Source organism: Pleurodeles waltl, chromosome 2_2 (genome assembly GCF_031143425.1).
Source record: "Pleurodeles waltl isolate 20211129_DDA chromosome 2_2, aPleWal1.hap1.20221129, whole genome shotgun sequence".
Classification (NCBI taxonomy): domain Eukaryota; kingdom Metazoa; phylum Chordata; class Amphibia; order Caudata; family Salamandridae; genus Pleurodeles; species Pleurodeles waltl.
Genome location: NC_090439.1, coordinates 507789047 through 507809407, shown reverse-complemented (window position 1 = coordinate 507809407; position 20361 = coordinate 507789047). Strand labels below are relative to the sequence as shown.

Here is a 20361-nt window from a genome sequence, read left to right as displayed (position 1 = left end):
CCACCTACTGCAGGCCACATCGCGATTCGTGAATGTATCACCAACAACTTTGTCCAGTCACAAAGATGGCGAATTAGACCAAGAAGCCCACTCGGATTCCACAGACTCCCCCCGGGGCCCAACCCTTACTCCGCACACGGCCGACGATATATGATAAGCACTTAATGCCTGGCCACTCATGAACCCCGAGACAAGACCAACCCGTAGCATTAAGGGTTAACTCAAACAGATGCCCAGGCGCCCGACTGGGTGGAGCTGAGGACCCATGATACTACACCCCACAGTGGGTCATGTATCCGCAGTCCTGGGCGGCGGACCAAGAGACAGCTGCAATAGGGGCTGGGAACTTCGACGACCAGATTCCATCAACCCTATGCACGCCCCGCTCCATATGGACCAATCACTCCAGGTGGTAGTCGGCGGAATTCTACCCACCCTGACACAGCCAAAGTTAATGTTTTATAGTGTTACCAGTTCTTTTATCACCCAATGGGTTTCCCCCATGTCGTTCACATGGACACACTTTTTCAGCATTGCATGTCACATTTGCTCCACTAGTAATAGCATGATCAACAGAATCCGGGGCATAAACAAGCCGGTACCGGGTGGCAGAGGGCATACCCCCAACATGAACGTGGCGAGGATCACGCTCGATCTTCAACTGGTTAAACCTACAACCTTACATGACTACCCAAAATCAAAAACATATCCCAAGATATAATGTGGTCACATGGAATATAAGAGGAATGGCGTCACTACACAAGCGTCAGCGGGTACACACCTATCTTAGGAGACACCAGATACATCTAGCCATGCTGCAAGAGACACACTTCTCAATTGCTACACTAGAAAGCACACGCGTAAAATGGAAAGGGCAATTATATGGAACCACATCCTCCTTATTCGCTCGGGGAGTGGCGATCTGGATCGCCCCGGGAGTCCCATTTGTCATGGCTCACACGCAGATAGATCCCAATGGTAGATATGTGGCCCTGGAGGGTGACCTGGACGGCTCGCCCCTATCGCTGGTAGTGCTATACGCCCCTTATATCAACCAATGCGACTTTTTAGGTACACTAACAACCAGAAATCTCAATGACCCGGCTGCAGATAGTATATGGGGCGGCGACTTCATTTGCGTCCTAGACACTCACAAGGATCGCTCCTTTCCCCCACTTGGCACCGCCCGACCAACCGCGCCTCACACGACCTAGTAACTTGGGTCTCCAAAAATGGCTTCAGAGATGTCTGGAGATTTGGGCACCCCACTCATCGCGAATACTCCTACTATTCCTCAGTGCACAGCCTACACATCAGGATAGATATGCTCCTTGCCTCAGCGGCAGTAATCCACAAGATATGCTCATCAGAATATCTGGCCAGCACCATATCAGACCATAGTCCGTTGTACTCAATTTTAGAATGTGCCCGCGCGCACACACACGCATACCAACATGGCGCCTGCAGACAGAGGCACTCGCAGATCCCCCCTTTCACGCAGAATTGGCCAAGTGCTTGTCCAATTATTTCTCCTTGAATAATAACACAACTGCATCACGAGCAACTGAATGGGACGCCCATAAAGTTGTGGTACGCGGGCACGTCTTGCAGCTTCAGTGGGGGTAAGGCGTACACTAACCAAAGAATTGCAAGAGCTAGAGACTAAGATGTGAAAGGCAGAAGTGGCGGTCTCCAGAAATGAGAGGCCGATGGAGGAACTGAAATCCCTAAGGACCAGCCACAGAGAGGCAGATGTCAGACTGTGTAAACATGATTACAGACATTACATGGCACGTCAACACGCAGAAGGAGATAGATCAGGACGACTATTGGCATGGCTGGTTCGACAGCCATCGCAATCCTTACCTATAGGTGCGATCCGGCTGCACTCAGGTAATATTATTAACACTCAGGTAGAAATCAATGAGGCCTTTTATATATACTACCGCTCCTTATATTCACCCCCTCCCCCATCAACCGAGCAGCAAATGGCTGAACTTTTGTCAATAATCCCCCAAAACCGACAACTAACCGAAAATGTAGACGCACTGGAGGGCCGTATTACCATAGACGAAGTACGTCTAGCGTTGTCACAGATGGCACGCAGCAAAGCACCTGGCTCAGACGGCCTGCTAGTAGAGTATTTAAACTCCCAAGCAACTCATCTCTTGCAACCACTTCTAGAGGTGTTTAACGAACCACACGCTAGGGCGCAACTACCAGATTCCATGTGTGAAGCCCTGATAGTGGTGCTTTGGAAGCCAGGCCGTGACCCCCTGGATGTCAGATCATATAGACCACTCTTCCTATTAAACTCTGACTGCAAGCTTCTCAGGAAAATCCTAATAAATAGACAGCTCCTCTACCTACCAAGTCTGATACACACTGATCAGTCCGGATTTATACCAGGGAGAAGCACCTTCTTAAATATCAGAAGATTAATCTGCATAATGCACAGCGACACAGGGGGAGAAGCAGTGGCATTATCCTTAGACATAGAAAAAGCGTTCAACATGTTGAGTTGGGACTTCCTTGTGCACACACTCATAGCGCTGGGTTTTGGCAACGGTTACATTAGATGGATTAAAACACTATATGCTAAACCCACAGCCCGTGTCAAAACAGTACAAGTTATCTCCGAATCATTCCCAATAGGCAGAGGCACAAGGCAAGGGTGCCCGCTATCCCCCTTACTGATTGTAATAGCCATGGAACCACTAGCGATTAAGCTCCGCAGCTGCGCCCAAATAAGGGGCATCTCAGAATCTAACACACACCACATTATATCCCTATATGCGGATGATGCCCTGATATATTTGCGCAATTAAACCATCTCCATAGCTGAGGTGATGACAATATTGGGCACCATTGCAATCGCCTATGAATTAACTGGTCCAAATCATGCATCTTTCCTCTTACTCCTATAGCAACTATATGCACGCGACACTACCGAAATACCAATTACCATGGTCTCATTCCACCTTCAAATATTTAGGCATACAAATATATCACTCCATAGCAGACCTCAGGGAAGGCAACTTTGAAAGTTCTCAGATCTGTCCGCGGCTCCTTACCGTTCTGGAGTTCGATCCCTTTATCCCCTATGGGATGGGTAGCCATAGCCAAAATGCTCATCCTCCCGAGATTCCTATATTACTTCACGCGCTCCCGATACTCCTACCACGATCGTTCTTTCACTCGCTGCACTGCTTGGTGACTGATCTGCTTTGGGGCAAAGATAGGCGCAGAATAGCATTATCCACAATGCAATATCCACAGGACACACGTGGATTGGGCAAGCCAAATTTCGAGCTATACTACGCTGCTGCTCAGCTGCAATGGCCAACCGTGTGGCTCAGCGAGCCCCTCCCAGAAGAGAGCAAAGCACTGGGAGAATTCATAGCACCACTACCGATCCTAACTTCGCTATTGGCTAGCCCCCATTGCCCACAGAAAAGGGCTATATTGCTAGATGTAGCCATATCTTGTTGGCGCAGATACGTCCAAGGCAAGACCTCCACGACTCCTTACTCTCCCTTGCTGCCGTTGACACAACTCCCGGGAGCCCAAAAGCTCTCATTACATCACGATACACGTGACATGAGACTGTTAAACGCAGGTGACTGTTATTCAGGCTCCAAGTTGCGCTCCTTTGGGGAACTAGTGAACGCGGGGGGCGACTCACGCCGGGGCCTTTCTGACATACGGTGAAATCATACTCCTACTCAACAACATATGGGGGCTCGGCAATGCTGAGCCACAGGAATCTCAGCTGCTCACTGCAATCCTCACTATAGGCAATACAAAAGGCATCATAACAAAACTGTACAAGCTGCTCCTAGCTGGAGCTTGCTCAGAATTGCCACAAGCCAAGGCTCGTTGGGACGCCGCCCTCCTCTCACCCTTGCCCCAGAATACCTGGTCCGCAGAACCTATGATCAAGAATGTATCCCGCAACACTAGACTGAGCTACACCCAGTTCAATTACATTCATCACCCCTATTTATCTCCGGCCCGTATAAAAAAAATAGACCCGAAGTCAAATCCAGTAAGCCCCAGATGCGCTACCGCAGCAGCAGACTTCTATCATGTGGTTTGGAGCTGCTACCCAGTGAACACGGCCTGGCAACGTATTACCAATACCACAGCTGACATTGCCGTTCACACCCTAGCACCCACGCCAGAATCTTGCCTACTAGGCATACGCCGGCGCGACAAAGGTGACAAACACCTCCATAAATTTATTGACCTAGCCTTCGTAGTGTTCAAGCGCTTGAATGCCACACACTGGAAGGCCCCACACGCTCTGTCACATCCTGCCTGGCTCCGAGACTTGCACAGTTGCTCGCAAGCAGAGGCCCAGACATTGCGCCAGCTACAACACAGGGGACTGATCCAAGGCGGCGCTGAAGTCTGGGATACTTTTGTGGTTAACTTTGAGGCCAGAGATGATACATATCCCCCCTGAACACTGGGGAACCTGCATGATACGGTCCCTGTCAAATCCCCATACTGTACACCCCCCCCGGAGACCTCCATAAATAACCCAGACACTATACTTACAGAGCACCACTCAGGACTCACGTCCGCCAGACGCACAACAATAAGTTAAATAAGCTCCCCCCAACAGCGGTCCCTAACGTTGCCACGACAAGTCCACTCCCAGTGTTGCGCCTACTCCTAGCTCGGCCAAACTCCCCCCAGAGACCATAGACACAATTGATGCGCCACCCCCACTCTTCAGGCAAGAACAGCCAAAACCACTCCACATGCCAGTTAAACCACTCCTGGAAAACAAATGTGACGTCATTTATAAGTTGTTCTGTTACATGTTGCATCACAGTACGGCAAAATACGAACTGCATTGTATAAGGTTATATATGCGTGTAAACAGAATACAAAAAACTTAATGGAGAAATGTACTGCCACTCGTGTATCATGTTTAATAAACAGATTTAAAAAAAAAAAAAAAAAAAAAGGTTAGCTAATGAAGAGGATGGTAGTGGCTATGCTCCAGTGGAGGGACAACAAAACAGAACAAAATGGACATGGAAAGCCATCGAATAAGGAGCAAGAAAAAAAAAAAGAGTGATCATAAGCCTGCCATTGGTAGTCCCACAATAGATCTTTCACAACCAGGCAGCTTGTGGTGTCTGACAGGCAGGACCTAAAAAGCCTATGGATAATAGAAAGAACCAAAAAAACAACTAAGTGAAGGGTACATGCCCTAGTAAGGTACCCAGCAAAGATAAGGACTGGGGTTAAAAAAAAAAAGAAGGTATTTTTCTTTTCACAGATGTAGGAGATGACAAGTTCTCAATAAAATAAAGAGGGAGAAAGCTGTAAAATGGCAATGGGTCATTGTAGTACTCCTGTTATAAAAAATACTCTTGCAAGCATAAATGTGTCCACATAGGATTTGGCTATCATGTTGCCATCTGCACACCTTTTGCCCTCAAGATAGCAACGACTTTTTAAACGGACTGACAAGATCTATGCATTAAAGAATAACTAAATCACCAGAGGTACTAGGCAATACATTATGAGGCATTTTGACAACTATTAGGTTTATAAAATACCGGAAAGTTTTTTACAGTACAGTAAATAATGTATACCCGATTTAACTGATATGTTAATTTAAATCAACTTGTTACTCCTTGTCAAGTGCCCTTAAGAATATAGTATACTGAAGGCTATAACTCATTATGGACATGACTAGGGCAGTAACAGAGATAAAAAAAAAGCATGTCATGTGTCAGAATAATATTGTCCTGTCGACTAGCACAAAGAACGTGAAGAAAAATGTTTAATAAAGATGCGAGACAGAATGATTTAATGTTGCAAAGGTTATGGATAAACAAATAACTAAATTTCCTGACAACCACAATCCTGACACAACTTTAGATCCCATTTCATTCAATCGCTCTCATGTACAGTAATGAGTTACTATGAAGATATATGTGGCAGAAAGAAAGGGATATAAAGTAGGAGGATGCAACATCAGAATTAAGAAGATAATGTACGAACATGGAACTATTTAACATCCAAATAGGTAATTTATTTATGGACAAAAAAGGATACGAAAACAATCATAAAAAAAAAACCAAGAAGCTCAATAAATGGCAAATGAAGAGAGTACAAGACAAAGCAAACATGGCACAGTTTGAGGAAGTCAGGAGGTTTCTTTTAGCATCACTGATTGAAGGAATGGGAGACACAGTAATGAACAGAATGGGAGCATATGATTAATGAATATCATAACACAAATAAAAGATACAGAATAGTTAACAGACGTACTGCCCTCTAGTGAACAAATACAAAGGAAAAGACACTCAAATATAATAGTAAGTAGAGTCAGTACTGATGATGTTTACAATATACAGTTCAAGGGTGTTCTGGCCTATATGATTCAGAGATTTAAGAGGGAAATCTTCCCACCATTTGTCACTGGTGATTACAATTAAGTGTTTGCAAGTGTAACAAGCCTCCTGACACTGTAACGTCCCCACTTAACTTTAAGTCAAATGTAAACGATGCTTATAGTCCCAAGACAGAAAGCAAAAAATAAAACATTAACACCACAAGCATGGAAATTGGGCATTAGGCAAGGGAAGCTTAATGAAAACTGATGCGTTGCTACTTACACGTTCAACTAATGAAATATAGATGCCCAGAATCATAGAGAGAACTTTATGCCAATCATCTCATGCATGCAAAGATCTTTCATATTGTAGATATTGTGTAATTGCTTACTTTCACATGCATTTCCTTTCATAACTATTATGTCGGGAAGATTACCCATGGGATAAAATACTCCTGCCATACATTACTAGAATATTCCAAGTCGGAGGTGTTCCATGACCATATAGAGGATTTCTGCTGAAAGCAGAGTTCCTTAATAAGGTCATGGAACTTAGAGGTGACTTTCAATATCCTCACAAATTTACAGCAGAGAGTATTCTATTATTAATAATACATGGTTACACCATCACCCTTCATGCAAACCCATAAGCGATGGTCATTGTAGGCATGAAGACTAAAGCAGAAAATGTACTATGAAATTAAACATCCTAAGAAGCAATTCGTATTTTTTTTTAAATATATAAAAATCAGATTAAAACAGAAATGTTCTGGTCCAGGCTGTGTAGAAACATGCTGAGAGTGATGCTCAGTGACCTGCCTGGCTGTGACAGCAGGCATTATGATGTCAGAACTCAACTCTAATAACTTATTACTGTTAAGCAGCTATGCCATTTCTTTATTGCAGTAAACTAACAACACCATTCCTAAAATGCAATAAGGAAATTATAGACAGGCTGGATTGCAAGCTCCCATATACTAAAAAGCAGTAATTAAACCTGAGGGCAGCCCAGAGTGCTGGCATGGAATCCAGTAGAAGGATTTCAGAGATCAGCCTCTACAGACACAAGGCCAGATGTACAGAGCTCTTCTTTTGTGCTTGCAAAAGGTCAGATTTGAAGAATCATGTTGTTTGTGACCACAAAAGGCTTTTTGTTATCTTTGCAACCTAAACTGCGATTTGGTAAAATGTTATCTAATCCAAATTAGGGTCTGTGACTGAATACCGAATCGGTATCTGGAAGAGGTGTGTTTTAGGGTGTCCCTTTCAGGTACCAATTCGGAATAGGCTGTATTAATGTTCTGCAACCAAAACCTGGTCGCAAAACATTACTATTTTACTAACTACACAAGTGTAGTGTTAATCTATTCTCAAACTAGAAAGGGCCAGTCATAGACCCTGCCTACTCTTAAAAAATAGTTACTTAACCTTTTCGTTTTCATTTAAGGAAAATGGGTTGCATTTCAACAACAAAAATGCTTTATTTAAAAGAAGTCACAGACATGGAGTTCTGCTGACCTCACCAGGCCACCATCCCTGTGATGGCTGGGATTCTTAGTAGGTGACAAATTGCGACCTACCTTATTAATATTCATATGAGAGATTGAATTGTGATTAACTACGAATTGGGTTTTTGCTAACTGACATATTAGTACACAGGCTGGTTCACAAACACAGAATGGATTAAGTAAAAGTTGATGAGTAATTTGCAATAACTTTTACCAAATTAATTCTTAGTACATCTGACCCTCAATGTGGTCCCTCTAAATAGCATCTACAAACATATGATAGCACAGAGAACGTAAGGTAAACACAATGACTCTGTTTCACGTCTACAGTTGCTGTATGCTTCAGTAAGGTGAATGAAGCTACCTAAACTCTGAACCGCTGCCCATGGATTCTTTCTGGGAGGACTGTTGCTGGAATGGAGAATCACTCCCGACTGAATACTTTACAGTGGCAAAGGTCTAAAGTGATCCCACACTGTAAATAGTAAGAGGAAGCGGGAAGAGGGATTTAAAAGGGATACTCTACAGTGCAATTACTGGACATATTTAAATTAATCGTGATACAAGGAAATAAAGGATACTCATGAAGGAAAATGAAGGCTATACAAGTGAACATTACTATCAAGTAGTTCAGCAGGAGAGGAATAAGGCACAAGTATCCATTATTAATCAGATCAAGGAATAGGTTTATATGTGACATTAGTTCAGACTACAAGGAGCTGCTACAACAGAGGAGAAAAGACATCATCAATCTTCTACACGGGCTAAACGCCCATCGTTATTCAACAACTGTGTGAAATCAAAAGCATAACTTGAGAATTGCTTTTAACACTGACGCTGGTAGAATCAGCATTATTACTTTCGGGCATGTTGATCATACAGTCGATAACAGAGAAGGTGCAGCTGCATCAGTTTTGTAAATCAGTTTTGCCAAGTTCAGATGCTCTATCCTGTTTCCAACCTGAAGATACTGTGCTATCAAGTGGAGGGACTAGAAACTCATTGTCAACTGTTGAAAATCAAAACACTAAATATATGGCTCCCGGCATGTGTACCTACGAAGGGCCAACCCTTGTCAGTTCCCTCATTGGAAAAGGAACCTATCATTGTCATAGATTAGTCCTAATTCAGATTGCTGTAACACCATCAGGAAGACTCCCACCGAAAAGATTCTCCTTCCCTAAAGCCAGCCGGAAGAAGTGCTTTCTCAGCTGACACCCCTCTCCCTTCAGTTTCCTTGTCAAACCCTTCATGACCCTTCTCAGATACTCCAACTTTCACTTATGCATCTGTGATAACAACACAGAACTGAACATGAATGCTGCAGGTGACCAAAATCAATTCTCAAACATATCCACTGGCTTCAAGAAAAAAAGAGCCCTGTGTGGGTCAAGGCAACTTTAAACTCAACCGCTGCAAAACTGAGATCATAGTCTTATGTCCAATCCACTAAGGCAAATAATTGTCCCATCCACCTTCTTCGGAGACAGATTCCCTTTTGAAACTTCAGTTAGGAAATTAAGTATGACATAAGACACATACCACAATACTCAAATAGTAGCCGTAGTCTAATCAACCTTCTACCAACTGTAATTAAAAACACAGTGTTCATAATTTCTCTGGAAATCTACTCCCTAATAGCAGCACAATAATCACCTTGTTCCAGAACTGCGGCAATGCCCATCACAATGGCCTACCTGCCTAACCAATAACACCAAAGGCTCAAAATACATCTAAGTTTCATTTTTGGGGTGAGGAGGAAAATATGTTACTACTTAACTGGGAATATTTAATTGATTCACTCTATATGCCATAATTGTTCAGCCTTCAATGCATCAATTACATATAAATATTTAGCAGCCTCTGTGCACACATACGTTGCACCACTCCACATAACCACCCAGAGAAAATTCAACCGTTATTAACTCTCACCACTCCCCATTCTGATAAGGATATAAGTGCAAAACCAGAGGATGTCACTGGACATCTGCAATAACTCCAATCATGTGCTCTTAAAACCAAAACTAAAAAACTCACTTGTTTCAACTCCAAATAACCCTGATGTGGAACTTTAAATCTAGCCTCTTAGTAATTCTTAAGACAGACGTACCTAAATGCAATTATACCTGCTTTGCACTGTGCATCTGCACCACATGGAAGTATCCAGTCAATGTAACCAAGTCTGCATGTTAAAAAAGGTGACAGTTCAAACTATTTACCCTGCCTGTGTCTTTTCACTGCTAGTCTCTGTTAAGAGCAGTATGATGCAATTAAGTTATGCAGTGTGCATGACACATAACTGAACCACTCTGGTTTATTTATGTTTAAACCCCCAGCAAATTTTATTTATAAGACAATATTTGTGAAAAATGGAGCTCCTAGTTCGCCCTTCATCTCAACCATCATTCATCTCTAATCTTATTTTCCAATAAAAAGTGACTAGACATATGGGGATCCTGATACTTGAATATTCTCTTATTAAAATCCCCAAAGAATAAGTGGAACCTACTAAGACTGAAAGCATTTAAGACCTGAAAAGAGCTCTTCAAATTTTGAAAATCAGCTTGATTTCCTCATTTGAGGAACTGTACAATTATCTCAACTCACTTTTCACTTTGTGATTTTCCATCCGCGACAGTTCATGATCTTCCCCGTCCTCTTCATCACAACCACTCTGATAACCCATTTCAGGTGGGCTTTGTTCTGCAACACAGGATTCATACTCGCCATATGCTGTTCGATCAAACATTTCTTCTAGACTATCATTTGCATTTCTGCCATCTAATGGAAAACAGAAGAAAAAGGTAACTGGTCGGAAAAAATGAAAGTGATTTGGTGGCTCAGTATTTGCAGTACATCTTACTTCATGGAAAACCTGTACTTCTTAGGGACTGTTCTATGCAATATTAGTTTATTGAGGCGAGTCTTAGACTGTCAGCCGCCTGCATATGGATTTGTCAATGAAACATCGTTAATTGATCTGTGCTCAAAGGTCAGGCCCTGTGCCTAAACCCTGAAATGCACGTCCAAAGCAGAGGTTGTCTGCACTCAGGCGTCCATCAGTATTTATACTGGAAATGCAGTACACGAGAGGGAATTGGCTTTTTGAAGGAAAAAGAAAAGCATGACATACCCAAGGTTTGATGCTGTCATGCCGTAAGAGGACAACAAGCAATAGTTCTACATCCGTAAGATGGAGAGCTATAAGAAGCACAGGGAATCATGGTTGAAATACATTTCGTAAACTATACAGAATAGAGGCAACTGGCAAAACATACATGAAAATTATATGTAAACAGCAAAAAGAAATGTAACATCTTAACTACTGAAAAGTAACTCTTTTACAGTCAAAATGTCTGCTTTGTGGAAAGCTGGTGCTAGCTTTTCACCCACTGACACAACTAACAATATGAACACGGAAAGGTTCGGCGACTGTTCCTGTTTTTAGGAAAGCTCTTAAATCTGATCCAGCAAACGTCTGGCCAATAAGCCTTGTAGATTCTGTTAAAAAAAATCTTCTGCAAACTAATCCTAGAATGTCTCCTATCCTGGATTAACGATCAGATTCTGTCTCAATTCCAGGCAGGTTTTCATTCTAAGATTAGCACAATTGACCAGGTTTTCGGATTCTAACTAATCATATGGAAAGTGATCGATATCAACATCGTCGACCTAAAATCGGTCTTTGAGATGGTTCCCAAAGAAAGACTCTGGAGCACCCTTAGGGCTCCCTAGCCCCCTTATAGAAAATATAAATTGCCCCCCCCCCCACAATTTAGTGCAGGTTCGTTAGGGAGCTAACAGAAAAACAACCAACCGTATCAAAGTCGACAATGGTGTTCGGCAGGGTTGCAACTTAGCTCCCACACAGCTCCCCCACCCTTTTTTTTTTTATCAGCGGCTGCGTAGACTTCCTTATGGACTGTGACAATGAATTCCCCATTCTCAAGGGCTTGAAAATATCTGCTTTATTGTTTGAAGACGATACTCTGTCAGTGTCTAAGACACGTAAAGGAATCAAGATCCTACTGTCAAGGTTCAAACTCTTTTGTACCAATAACGGTGTGGCCACTAACGCAAGTAAATTTAAGTTTATGGCAAGGGCTTTAAGGCTGGAGGGTGTAGAACTTCAGAGGGTTCTTGATTTTGCTTATTTAGGAATCTGCTTATCCAGCTCCAACACGTGGGATACCCAGGTCTCAAAAAGTATGCTCCTGCTAAACCACAGGACAGCTGCAACTCCAATATTTGTTTGCCCTCTGTTTCCCCCCTTCTTGAAGTTTGGAGAGCTCAAGCAGTGGCGGCTGCAACTTATGGAGCTGAATGTTGGGGTTAAAGCAACATTGATGCACTGAGGTAGCAGAAAATAAATTCCTGAAGGCAGCTCTTAAACTTCCCCAAAGAACCCCCTAGTTTTCAAACAAGACCTAGGTATTCAATCTATCATTCTTAAAGTTCGCTATACACCCATAATATACTGTCTCAGGATTTGGTCTACTATTAAGTAGAAACCGTGTGGGGTGGGTCTTCGAGATATCCTGGATTGACAAATGGAAGGGGTGACTATACCCTGGCTAAAATATGAGGCAGCCTCTTGAGTCTCTGGGCTTGTCAGAATACTGGTCAGATCCAAAAGTTATCATGTCCTCTTCCATTAAAAAGGTGAAGTCTGAATCAGTCTTCATGTCTGAGATTCTTAACAAAAGAATTCCTAGACATAAAGCAGTTCCCCCTCCTTTGAGCCTTATATGGACAAGATCGATCCTCCTTTTACAAAAGCCCCTTTGAAAAGGTTCAGACCGGGTTCCATTCCTCTTACTATATTCACTGCCAACTGGAAGGGTTCACTTGAAGGCAGTAAAATTTGCCCAGCTTGCAGAGGAAGTGACAAAACTGACAATTATTGCTGTTTGTCCCTGTTGCACCAAGCAGCATAGACGCTGAATCGTTTCCTTATGTCGCTTTTTAGATATCGACCAGCTGTGGGCTGCCCTTAGAACCTGTAGGTCTGATGCTACCCCTTTTATTGTATTTTTGCTTGCTAAATTTCTAGAGAGTATCTGGCCTATACGAACGAAGATTCTTTCCCTTCTAGCTCCCTTAGGCCATGATAGTTTCAATTAATAGACCTACCGGACCCTGCTACATTAGGGTGCATCCTGGAGAATTTTATGGCCTACTGGGTAGGAAGTTGTACAGTTGCAGAGGGTGGTTTGTAGTTTTTAGCTGATGTCCTCAGAGAGCTTGGGCATTGTATTTTGTAGGCTTATACACTGCATCCTGATATTATTGTTTTATATAGCTATTGTGTTTTGTGAATATGCTATAGATTCTATATTTATTATGTTGCTTTTATGGTCTAGGACCAAAATAAAGCAAATTGAATTGAACACGACAAACATGTAGATGAGGTTTTAGTGGTGATTTTCAGTCTATATGGATTTCACAACTTACTTTGTTCAAGAAACTAGTTTCCTGTGAAGTTCAAGAACCCCAATGACCAGAGCATGTTTAAGGTAAGAGGATAGTTCTAATATTGGCTTTATTCTGATTAAGAATCACACTCCCGGCAGTCGCAACTCTAATTATGTGATTCTAAGCTGGAAGGTCTAATAAAAACTTTTAATCCTTTCTAAAACAAAGCCCCCAAGCACACCAAACAAACAGGACGGATACGTTATTAATGCAGATTACAAAGAAATATTATAAATAAGATTCAAACAAACATAAGCAAGCATGAAAAATACACACCTGGACAGTCTTCTCCCATTGTCTCTTGTTTTCTCACTCTGAACAGCATACTTTCATTAATGTAGGTGTTATCCATGTCTTCACCTACTGGTTTTGTATGATTTTCCTCCTACACATACAAATCATATTGAATTAGCTTTGCAAGATATATTGGGAAAGTATTCATTATAAGAATTACGTACCTACCAATTAGACAATTTTAAAATATTCTTTCATGGGATGATTGGTTAAACATACAACATCAACCTTATAGACAAAGTTACCTAAAATTAGTTTTACACATCATAATTACACTGGATAACATGAGACTAAAAAGAAAAGGGACTAGTTGGACAGCAGATGGCATAAATAGGTATAAGAACTTGAACTCAATACCATGTTAGACAAGCCCCTCAAGGCATTTGTAGAGAATAGCAGATTTACAATACCAGGACCGGGCTGCTATTACAGCAGATTCCAGGCAGAACAATTGGAATGCTTAATTGTTTTATTATAAACATCATCAAAGCACATTTTTTCAGAACTGAATTAACTATTTATTTGTTACTGTTAGGATACTGGTAATGAGCATGCCACACAGAATCTTCTTTATTCCTCATAACTAGTTAGTGCCAGGTATTCTTAATTGTCAGAATAAATTATTGTTGGCGTTTTAGCAGTTGTATATGCAGATGCTGCAAGGGATTTCTTACACATTACGGACTGTGTAACATCTAAAATAAAAAAATAAACTATACTTCGCTTTGACTTCTTTCAAAAAACAACTGCAGATAAAAATGATACTACAGGTGATTCAGTCCTAAGTTAATGAGTTCATCTGAACTAGTCTTTTTTTTCCAAATTAACAATAATTTAAAGTCTTCGATACATGTTAATCCAGGATGGAGGCAAACAGCTCCTGGATCACTAAGAACATAAATTACCCTGTAACAGACTACAAAGCAATGTCAAATCGGAAAGATTAACTCGAACAAATGCTGAAGCAAACAATGATGTTTGTTGTCTAAAACTAATTGAACTAAAGCCCTTATTAACAATAGGTCACATAAATTGCATTGTAAATCACAGTAATTTAACCCGAGCCCATGAAAAAGTCATTCCCTTTACTTGCATAGAGGAAAAACTAAATAACCTTCCTTTGGTGAATGGGACCCAATTGGTTCTATATATGAACTTATGCTTTTCGATAGTGCAGTTTAACCTATATAACCTATAAAAGGTGTGAAGGACGTTGTACAAGCTAACCAGGGAGAAATAAGAAGCATTTTAGGGATATAATGTAGTGCTAGCACATCGGGAGACATTGGGGGTGTGGGGCTCAGGGTTCAACTAGAGACTTATGAACAGTAATGTTTTGGTGTAACCGCAACAGAAAGGATTTTATTACCTTCCTGAATGTGAGCAAGCCTGGCTGAGTTCTCAGGAAAGGAGGAAGATGAATTTTTGTTGCTTTTTAAACAGCAAGAAGTGAAAGAACTTTGCACACCAGGCCAGTTTGTTGATGCGACGAGTTGGGTAAAGGGATTATGAATAGCGAAGCCCAAGGATTCTGAAGATGACTAAATTACTGTGGTGAAGTTGCTGAGGCAAAGTTAATTTAAAAAAAAAAGTTTGTGAGTTGATAAAGGGAAAATTATGTGACATTCAACTATGTAATTTGGAGAGGTAGGCCTTTAGATTAGACTAGAAGTTTTCATATAAAGCTGAGTGTCATCTGCTTATTGGCTGATATGGATGTCAAATCTTTGAATACATCTGAATGAGGCTCAAGATAAGAGATTAAAAAGTAGTGGGGCCAGAATTGAGCCTTGAACTTCAATGTAGATGATGCTGGATCCCGATGAGCAATTATTTGCAGATCTTACAAGGTGGCTGCCATTGTGGAGGTATGATGAGAACTAGGTTACAACTTGACGGCAAGTTACAACTTGGTGACAAAAGTCAAATCTGAGTTGGTGAATCTTTAATAGCCTGACATAGTTTACGGCGATAAGACCTGCTGAACATTCCAGCAGAAATGCTAGGCAGGAGTTGCCTCCATATTACGATAGATGATATTTAAGAACCTTCTAGGAAGCTGGCTCTGTACTAAATCTAGATCTGAAACCATACTTGTTTGGAGTAAGGAGATTGTTTTCATAAAACACATTTGGTCAGTTGAATGGAGACACTTTGTCAAATTACTTTACAGAGTCATAGTAGGTTAGTGATTGGTTTGTAACTGGAGGATTTTCAAGTATCTAAGCTGGGCTTTTTTTTAAGCATAGGAGTGATTTTTTCACTATTGAGGAAGTTGTTGAGACGCTTTGCGCTATGGAAGTACTGATTAGAAGACACCAAATATTTTTAATGAGGTGTACTTTTGAGTTGATAATTTGGGCTGGGATTACATCTTGGAAACAGTTCGTAGTATTCAGAGATTTTATTACTTTAGAGATCCTCCTTAGATATCGAGGTGAAGGAGGCCCAAGTGGCAGTGCTTTCTGGTCGAGGATCGCATTCCTAAAGCTCCTATGAGTTTCAATTTGCCATCCATGAACTCACCGTAACTTGAAGAGTTGTTCCTAAATGATTTATAGCCTTATAGCTCTACCGGCTATTAAAGGCCCGAGCTGAAGGCGAGGGCCTTTAACAAGGGAGAGGGCCTTTAATAGCCGGTAGAGCCCGCTACGGCGGGTTCTAAGGCTATTAGAACATTCTGCCATTAGAGGGCAGAATGTTCTCATAAATAAAACAAAGGCTTCACAGAACCAGAGGGGATTAAAATCCCCTCAGGCTCCGTGAGGCTTTGTGCACAGCTGTTGCTGTGAACAAGAAAGATTGGAATGTTGGCGCTCTGGGCTTTTACCGGCCAGTAAAAGCCCGGAGCACTCCATTGTTTTCAATGGAGCTGCCACGATTCCAATGTTCTAATATAGCCTTAGAACCCGTCGTTGCGGGCTCTACCGGCTATTATAGGCCCGCTCCCGAGTTAAAGGCCTGAGCCAAAGGCGAGGGCCTTTAACAAAGGGAGAGGGCCTTTAATAGCCGGTAGAGCCCGCTACGGTAGGTTCTAAGGCTATTAGAACATTCTGCCACTCAGGGCAGAATGTTCTATTAAATAAAACAAATTCCTCACGGAGCCCGAGGGGATTAAAATCCCCTCGGGCTCTGTGAGGCTTTGTTCACAGCTGTTGCTGTGAACAAAGCGAACATTGGAATGTTGGCGCAGCGGGCTTTTACCGGCCAGTAAAAGCCCTCTACCAATGTTCCAATGTTCTAATTAAGGTTAGTCAGTAAGACTGCGTATTTAGAGGTGTGCCAAACTTTATCTCCTTTTGGAGTCTTTTCGTATGGCTAAACTGTTTTTCAAAGAACCAAAGTTGTGAGGGTTTGTAGCAACAAGGAATGACTTTCAAATGTGAGGTTCTTTCAGTTTTTGTCACAATTACATGAATGTAAATAGATACTGGGTATGGAGAGTAGAAAAAAGGCATATTTCAGTTCATTAAAGTAAACTGGTTGATCCTGATGGAATATAGATGGTATAGTACTCCATTTATTTACAGCAGAAAGCATTACACGGTTCCCACTGACAACAGTGTACTGCTAATATTAGAAGGTACACATGACTACAACATGTACTTTGTTAAAAACAAAAGGAGTTAACATAAATCTTTAATTTGGGCAGGGAAATAATGCACATTAAAATGTAAATGACTGACATTGGAACCATACGTGTAGGAAAGTGCCTCTTTTTGACATGGTTACCCCAACGTTTTCCTGGTATCTGATGGGATTTCCACTGAAGGTGCACTGGGTTCCTGCTAATAACCAGGCCCCCAGTACCAGATCTCTTTCCCAAAACTGCACAGTTGTATCCCCAATTGGCAAAACCTTTAGCAACTTCTGTAAGTCCCTATTAAATGGCATCCCTGGCACCTAGGGCCTGGGGCACTAGAGAGGGTTCCTAAGGGCTGCAGCACAAATTGTGTCACCCTCGGGGACCCCTTATCAAGCACATGGCAGGCTGAGTGTATTGGTGCAGACAAAACTGCATGTGCCATGTCTCCTAACATTGCATGCAATATATGTAAGTCACCTCTCTAGCAGGCCTTACAGCCCTAAGGCTTGGTGCATAATATTACATGCAAGGGCATATATGCATGAGCAGGTATGCCCCTTCTATGTCTTTGTGAATTCTCAGACATAGTAAATGACCAGGGAAGCCAATTTAAATGCATGTGTTGGACACTGGTCAATACGAGTTACCCAGCTACATGATGGCTTCACAGAAGGTAGGGATGTTTGGAATCAAACATCTCGTATTGATGAACCAACACTGATGCCAGTGTTGGATTTACGAATACAAGCACCCAGAGGGCACTTTAGAGGTGCCCCCTATAACCCTACCAGCCTCCGGTGTGCTTGCTGACCAGTTTCTGCCAGCCTGCTACCCGTGGCACTGTTCTGGAGCATAGGGTGCGTTCCGCTCCAAGCGGGTCCTGAACAAAAGCCTTTCCGGGAAGAGGGTGTCACACAATGACCTGCTGATTAACCTTCCTAGTGTGGCAAGCCTCAAAGGGCTACTGCCTTTGAAATGCAAATCTGGCTCCCCTTCACAGGAGAGGAAGCCATCCCCCGCCCGAGCCCATTTGCCACATGGACAGGTGGGAAAATTAGCTAGACAGGTATGCCTGCCACCTCCAGGCTAGTACCACCTCTAAGACGGGCTACTGCGAGGTGGACACGATTTTTCAGAGGTAGCCATCTTTGAGATGGCACACCTAGGAATTCTGGGACAAGGTTATGCCCACTTCCCACAGGACACGTAGTGACCTTCTGGGTCAGTAGCCCATTGGCTACTAACCTACAGGCCCGAACACCCCTAAATTCAGTATTTAGGGGAAGTCCTGGCACCAGAGAAGCAGATTCTGACGACCTAAGAAGACAAAGGACACCAAAGAGCCAAAACAGCAGAAGAGGAGAAAAGAAGCAGCTGACCTGTTACAAGCCTGCAGCCTGTCCTCATCTCTCATCGAAATCTGCACAAAAGTCGACTCATCCTGCAGCTGTGACTCCAGAAACCCGGGAGGACTGCCTGCCTTCAATAAAGACCCAAAGCCTCCCATGAACAGCTTACCTGTTCTCCGAAAACCTCCAAAGAAGGGACTTTGAAGCCTCTGGAACTGCCAAAACCTGATACCTGTAGTCACTACTGCACCCGCAGTCTCCGACCCAAGGTGAAGTGGACCACCGTTGCTAACCAGGTTCCCCAGCTCCACAGAGTCCGAGTCCATCAGGGGTTCCTCCCTTCTGGACTCCCCAAACTCACCTGTAGCCTCTGCAGGCAGGCCACCTCTCCCACAGCCTCTGTGGTGAGAGAAACCAGATACCTAAAACATCCACTTCACCCGTCGCCTCTGGCCCGAGGGGAAGTGGGCCTTTGGTGTCAACGAAGTCCCCCAGCTCTCCTGAGCTCGAGTCCACTGTGTTTTCACCCCTCCTGGACTCCCCAACAACGTCTACAGCCTAAGACAACAGGACCCCTCAAACGTGAGTGCTCCCAGACACAGAAACCAGACACCAAAAGGCACCTCTGCACCTGTCGCCCCTGACCCGTGGAGAAGAGGGCCAAAGGTGCGTCTACGTCCCCGAGCAACCCACGTTTATAACCTACTTGTTGGCTGACCTCACCTAGCCTCCTAGCCAGAGCCTGCAGCCTTTTTCGACTGAGACTGATCGCCATTGAAATACACTGGGCACCCGACGCCGTACTACACCTCTGCATCCAGCTGCCCCAGTGCCACCCGCAGTGACCCATTGGTGTGGTCCTGACCCTTGCCCAATACTCACCTTAAGTCTTGGAGATTGGTCCCATAAGTCCTCATACTCTACCCGAATGCAGAACTTATTTTTCTTCCCTTAGGATAACATTGCAGAACTCAAAAACTGCACTTTCCACTTTTTAAAGTGCAAAGAATTCCTATTTAAAAACCTACTGTGGAACTCCTCCTTAAGTCGTGTCTCGTTTATTGACTATTGTGAGCAAGCCCTGTCCACTCACTGGGGAACTCCTGGAAACTTTACATATATTCCTACACACTAGTACTGTGAGCACTTTAACCGTTACTGATGAATGCGTGTTGCTCAAACATATTTGGTACTCCCAACAAAACATTTAAGATTACATTTTCCAAACACATATTTAGAGCATTTGCATGTCTAGAAGGGAGTGTGGCAATACAACTATTGTATGAAGACACATAAAGAATCCAAAGAACAGACACAAAACAAGTGAAAAGAAAGGAGTGAACAATCTTGAGGGTAATGGACTCAGCAGCCATGACATTCTTAAGAATGTATAGATTAGGGAAGCACTTAGTAAAAGAGTTACAACAACAAAAAGAGTGCATAAAGTGTAGGAAGGGCAGCAACAAATCCATTAAGAAACATGCAGTGAAACCCATGGTGAAGAACATATACAGTTTCTGTACCTTAGTATCAATCATGGTTACATCCATTTTATACTGGGAAAGATCTGCGCCTGGATCTATACTCCACTGCATATTCTCCAAGGAAGGTTTACCTTACAGTATCAAAGAAACAAATTTGAGTTTCCATTTTAAAGTCAGTAGGAGATGATTAAGATATGTATTAGATTACTTTACTTTCTAATTTATATTCAAATCTTTCGAATATGTGTACTTCTTGAAAGAAATATAAGCCCTGTTGCGAGTTTCTATTGAAGTACATTTCCCC

At 42.7% G+C, this 20361-nt stretch overlaps 1 protein-coding gene across 4 annotated transcripts in view; it reads right to left on the bottom strand.

The window, feature by feature from the left end:
- Positions 1-20361, bottom strand: part of RBBP8 (RB binding protein 8, endonuclease) — a 382091-nt gene that overhangs the window by 51609 nt on the left and 310121 nt on the right. For all 4 annotated transcript variants that reach the window (XM_069220014.1, XM_069220013.1, XM_069220015.1 and 1 more), the window contains 3 exons: positions 20097-20188; positions 13621-13729; positions 10477-10650 (listed from right to left, as the gene is read on the bottom strand). In XM_069220014.1, coding sequence (XP_069076115.1) covers positions 10477-10650; positions 13621-13729; positions 20097-20188 — 375 coding nt within the window. The remainder of the gene's footprint in view (positions 1-10476; positions 10651-13620; positions 13730-20096; positions 20189-20361) is intronic.